The 4,948-nt window shown below is 54.0% G+C and overlaps 1 protein-coding gene across 1 annotated transcript; it reads left to right on the top strand.

The window, feature by feature from the left end:
• Nucleotides 1-250: 250 nt before the first annotated feature.
• Nucleotides 251-1,270, top strand: LOC108341324 (uncharacterized). Its single transcript, XM_017579025.1, has one exon. The coding sequence runs from the start codon at nt 251-253 to the stop codon at nt 1,268-1,270; it is 1,020 nt and encodes a 339-aa protein (XP_017434514.1).
• The last annotated feature ends 3,678 nt before the right edge of the window (nt 1,271-4,948 follow it).

Raw genomic sequence — 4,948 nt, 5'->3', positions numbered from 1 at the left:
TGAATGCATATTTATTGCTACCCCTGAGAAAAGCCATTGCTCTGAGACTGACTTTGGCATCGGAGAATCTTTTGCAGGTCTCCACCCCTCAGGATTGAGAGAACTAAGACTTGAAGAGAAGATCAGCTACCGAGACAAGTAGGCAGGAGAACTTGGAGGTTTGGAACAACACAGCCCTACACATCCGAAACATTTGGCGCCCACCGTGGGGCCGTGTGATTTCAAAAACCCAATGGTGACCACGAGAAACATGAGCATGGACGACCCCGTTGAGATGATCCGACTCTTGCAACAAAAAATGGATGAGATGCAACAGCGTCACGAGGACGAGTTGGCGGCAGTAAAGGCCGACTGCGAAGCCCGGATTGCCCGGGAGGTTGGAAGGATAGACGGAGAAGAGCAGGTGAAGGATAAAGGAAAGGCGGTAGCGGGAAAGCGTACGCCCCAGGATACCGAGTGTGATAGAACTTGGAGGCCTACCGGGTCTGAGGCGGAGGGAAGTAAAGCTAAATCGGTGCATGCGGAGAGCGCTGCCGAGGACGGACGGATGGTAGTAAAGTCAGAGCCCTCGTCCACTTTGTTACTTCCCTTCACCCAAAACATAATGAATGTCCAAATTTCGGAACAATTCGTGGCTCCGCAATTCAAAATGTATAACAGGACAACGGACCCCGAGTCCCATATCAAGACGTTCTCGAATGCAATGGCATTCCGAACGGGCAATGAGGCTATTTGGTGTCGAGCGTTCTCGCTTTCGTTGGAGGACGAAGCACTGGAGTGGTTCAACACCCTCCCTCCTAATTCCATAGAAAACTTTGCTGGGTTAAAACAGCTATTCATCAAACAATTCGCGGCCAGTAGTACCCAAGACTTGACCGTATTCGAATTGATGACCCTCAAGCAAGGGAAGGATGAAACGCTGCGGACGTTTATGGACAGGTACCAGAAGACCATCCGCCGCGTGAAGAGCCTGACGCTAGAGCTCGCCCTTCACTACATCCTACCGGCTCTCAAGCCGGGGCCGTTTAAGGATAGCGTCTGCAGGCGAGCGCCCAAAACGATGGAAGAGTTGAGAGAACGAGCGGCAGATGAGATAAGGGTGGAGGAGATGAAGCTCTCATACAAAAGGGAGAGTCAGGAGGCCAGGGGAGAAAGGACGGACGGTAATAAGCCCAGTTCGTCGACGGGAAAGCTGTCCGGTCCTAGGCACAAGGAGCAGAAAAAAGGGACCTCGCTTCCAATAGTATACCCCCCTGAACGCCCCAAGTGAGAAAATCCTCCGAGAGGCTCTGAGCGCAGAACTGATACAGGATCGGGAAGGACACCCAACTCCGAAGAACGCCGATTGGAGCAAGCACTGCGCCTATCATAAAAATATGGGTCATACCACCGAGGAGTGCTGGACCCTCAGGGATAAGATAGAGGAACTCATCCGGGCGGGAAAGCTCAAGAAATACGTCCGTGACGAGCGTCCGCCGCAATCGACCGATCGGCCCGCTCAGAGATCGACCTACCGTAAGGATAAGCCGATGAATTCAAGAACGGAGCGGCCTCGCTCAGAAAGGCGACCTAGCCGAAGCCGCAGCCGCAGTCGAGAACGCCCCCTGAGGGGGCACATCAACACTATTTCTGGAGGATTTGCGGGAGGAGGATCATCTTCCTCCGCCCGTAAGTGCCATGTTCGAGCCCTCCAGTCCGTACATTTGGTTGACAAGCCACGCCGATCCATGCCGCCCATTACCTTTTCGGATGAAGATTTTCACGCACCCGACCCTAACCAGGACGACCCTATGGTCATAACTGCGGAGATAGCACGGTACGGGGTCAGCAAAGTTCTGGTTGACTAGGGAAGTTCGGTCAACATCCTCTACTGGAAGACCTTCCTGCAAATGGATATATCAGAGGATCTTATCGTCCCCTATGATGGACAGATAGTGGGGTTCGCAGGAGAAAGGGTCGATACAAGGGGATATGTGGAGTTAAGGACAAGGTTGGCGACCGGACGCTCTAGCGAGGAGAAGAGGGTCCGATATCTGCTGGTAGAGGCTAACACCTCGTACAACGTACTGTTCGGAAGGCCGTGCTTGAACGTGTTTGGAGCAATCGTCTCTACGCCCCACCTCATGATGAAGTACCCCTCCGAGAAGGGAACTATCTGCACGGTCCGGGCGGACCAGAAGACGGCACGGGAGTGCTACGCGGCGGGTTTGAAGCTGCACGTCCGACCGATGAAGAGGCGGGCGGCCGGCTCCGAGGTGGCCATGGCAGACCTTGACCCACGAACGAATACTGAGGACCGTCTGGAACCTATTGGAGAAACCCAACCTATCTTGATAGGGAGGGAACCCACTCAGACTACCCTCATCGCCAGGGAGCTGAACCAAGAGACGGAAAAGGAGTTGAGGGCACTTCTGTGGAAGAACCGGGACCTATTTGCGTGGACGGTAGCTGATATGCCGGGCATCCATCCCGCGGTGATGTGCCATAAGCTCTCGCTTTTCCAAAACGCCCGCCCGGTGGCCCAGAAAAAGCGAAGAATGGGCGAAGAGAAGCGAAAGGCTGTGGAAGAGGAGGTAGAGAAGTTGAGGAAAGCTGGTTTTGTTCGGGAAGTCACCTACACCACGTGGCTAGCTAACGTGGTTATGGTGAAGAAGGCCAGCGGAAAATGGCGCATGTGTACTGACTACACGGACCTAAACAAAGCCTGCCCGAAAGATTCGCACCCCCTACCCAGCATAGACGCCCTGGTGGACGGCGCCTCCGGGCATCGAGTACTAAGTTTCCTGGATGCGTATTCCGGGTACAACCAGATACCCATGTACGGGCCGGACGTCGAGAAGACGGCATTCATTACGGAGAAGGCCAACTTCTGTTATGAGGTTATGCCGTTCGGCCTGAAGAATGCGGGGGCGACATACCAGCGCTTAATGGACAGGATCTTCCGGGAACAGATAGGCCGGTGCATGGACGTGTATGTGGATGACATGGTGGTCCGGTCTGCGGATGGAGATGGACACATTAAAGACCTTGAGGAGGTTTTTCGCCAAGTGAGAAAGTTCGGCATGCGCCTAAACCCCGCCAAGTGTACATTTGGGGTAGCGGCCGGAAAGTTCTTGGGCTTCATGTTGACATCCAGGGGGATCAAGGCCAACCCGGACAAGTGTGAAGCGATACTACAAATGCAAAGTCCGGCCACCCTTAAGGAAATCCAAAGACTGGTGGGACGCCTTACCGCCTTGTCCCGATTTATCCCCAAGCTGGCTGAAAGAATGAGGCCGGTCCTGCGTAAACTGAAGAAAGGGGCCGACCCGGCATGGGACGACGAGTGCGAACGAGCGTTTCAGAACGTCAAGACCATCCTTGTCAACCCGCCGGTCATGAACCGCCCGGTTCCAGGAGGAGATTTGCACATTTTCCTGGGAGTGTCAGAAACGGTCGTTAGTGCCGTGTTGATGCAAGAATGGCCTCAGGCGAGGCTAATTTATTTTGTGAGCCGCACGCTCCTAGACGCTGAAACCCGATACCAGCGGGTAGAGAAAGTGGCATTGGCTTTGTTGCACGCGTCATGAAGGCTTCGTCCTTACTTCCAGAGTCATCAGGTGATAGTCAGGACCGACTTCCCTATCTCCAAAATTCTCAGAAAGCCGGACTTAGCCGGACGGATGGTGGCATGGGCGGTAGAGCTCTCAGAATTCGGCTTACGATATGAGCCGAGAGGGTCGGTCAAAGGCCAACACCTAGCAGATTTTGCGGCCGAGCTACCACCGTCCGGCCAGGACGAGTGGAACTTGTATGTGGATGGAGCGTCCGGTCGATCGATCAGCGGGGCCGACATCGTACTCGAAGGCCCCAATGGATTCTTACTGGAACACTCCCTGATCTTCAAGTTCAAAGTATCCAACAATCAGGCCGAGTATGAGGCCCTGGTGGCCGGCCTCGAGCTGGCAAAAGACATGGGGGCAAGGAGGATAACCTGCCGGACGGACTCAGAACTAGTAGTGGGCCAAATGAATGGCAACTTTCATGTCCGGGAGGAGCGTCTATTGCGGTATTTCCAACGAGCAACGGAGCTCGCAAAAGCGTTCGATAAAGTTGACATACAGCACATTCCCAGGGAACAAAACACGAGGGCAGACATACTGTCTAAGCTCAGTTCGGGAAAGGAAAAGGGACAGTTAACTACTGTCGTGCGGCAGGTTCTACTTCAGCCTTCAGTAGAGTGTTCGGCGGTGTCCGGCGGAGGACAAGATTGGCGCACAGAAATTAGAGAAGTCATGACCCGCCAGGACGAAGGACGTACGGTAGGCCCGAGCGAAGCCAAGAAGGTCGCCCGGTATCTTGTGGTGGGGGACGACCTGTATCGAAGAGGATTCTCCTCCCCCCTCCTTAAATGCTTGGGAGAGGCAGAGGCACATTACGTTATGGACGAGCTCCACAATGGCATTTGTGGTCTTCATACAGGATGGCGGACGCTAAAAGCCCGGCTACTGAGGGCCGGATATTACTGGCCTACCATGGAAACAGATACCAGGGCGTTCGTCCAAAAATGCATCCGCTGCCAAGAGCACTCTAACAACTCCCACTTACCTCCGCACGCCCTACATTCAATTTCATCCCCCTGGCCGTTTGCCCAATGGGGAATGGACATTGTAGGACCGTTCCCAGTAGGACGGACCCAGAAGAAGTTCCTCCTGGTGGCAGTGGATTACTTCACCAAATGGGTAGAGGCCGAGCCCTTGGCAACCATTACGGCCGCCCAGGTCCAGAAGTTCTGCTGGAAATTGATATGTCGCTTTGGCCTCCCTCAATCTATCATCACGGATAACGGCCGGCAGTTTATTGACAAGAAACTAGCCGAATTCTTCAAGGGATTTGGGATCAAGCACGTTACCAGCTCAGTAGAACACCCCCAGACAAACGGGCAAGCCGAAGCGATGAATAAGACCAT

The sequence above is a fragment of the Vigna angularis genome, chromosome 6 (genome assembly GCF_016808095.1).
Source record: "Vigna angularis cultivar LongXiaoDou No.4 chromosome 6, ASM1680809v1, whole genome shotgun sequence".
Classification (NCBI taxonomy): Eukaryota; Viridiplantae; Streptophyta; class Magnoliopsida; order Fabales; family Fabaceae; genus Vigna; species Vigna angularis.
Note: the sequence above shows the minus strand (reverse complement) of the source record. Positions and strands in the feature narration are given on the sequence as shown.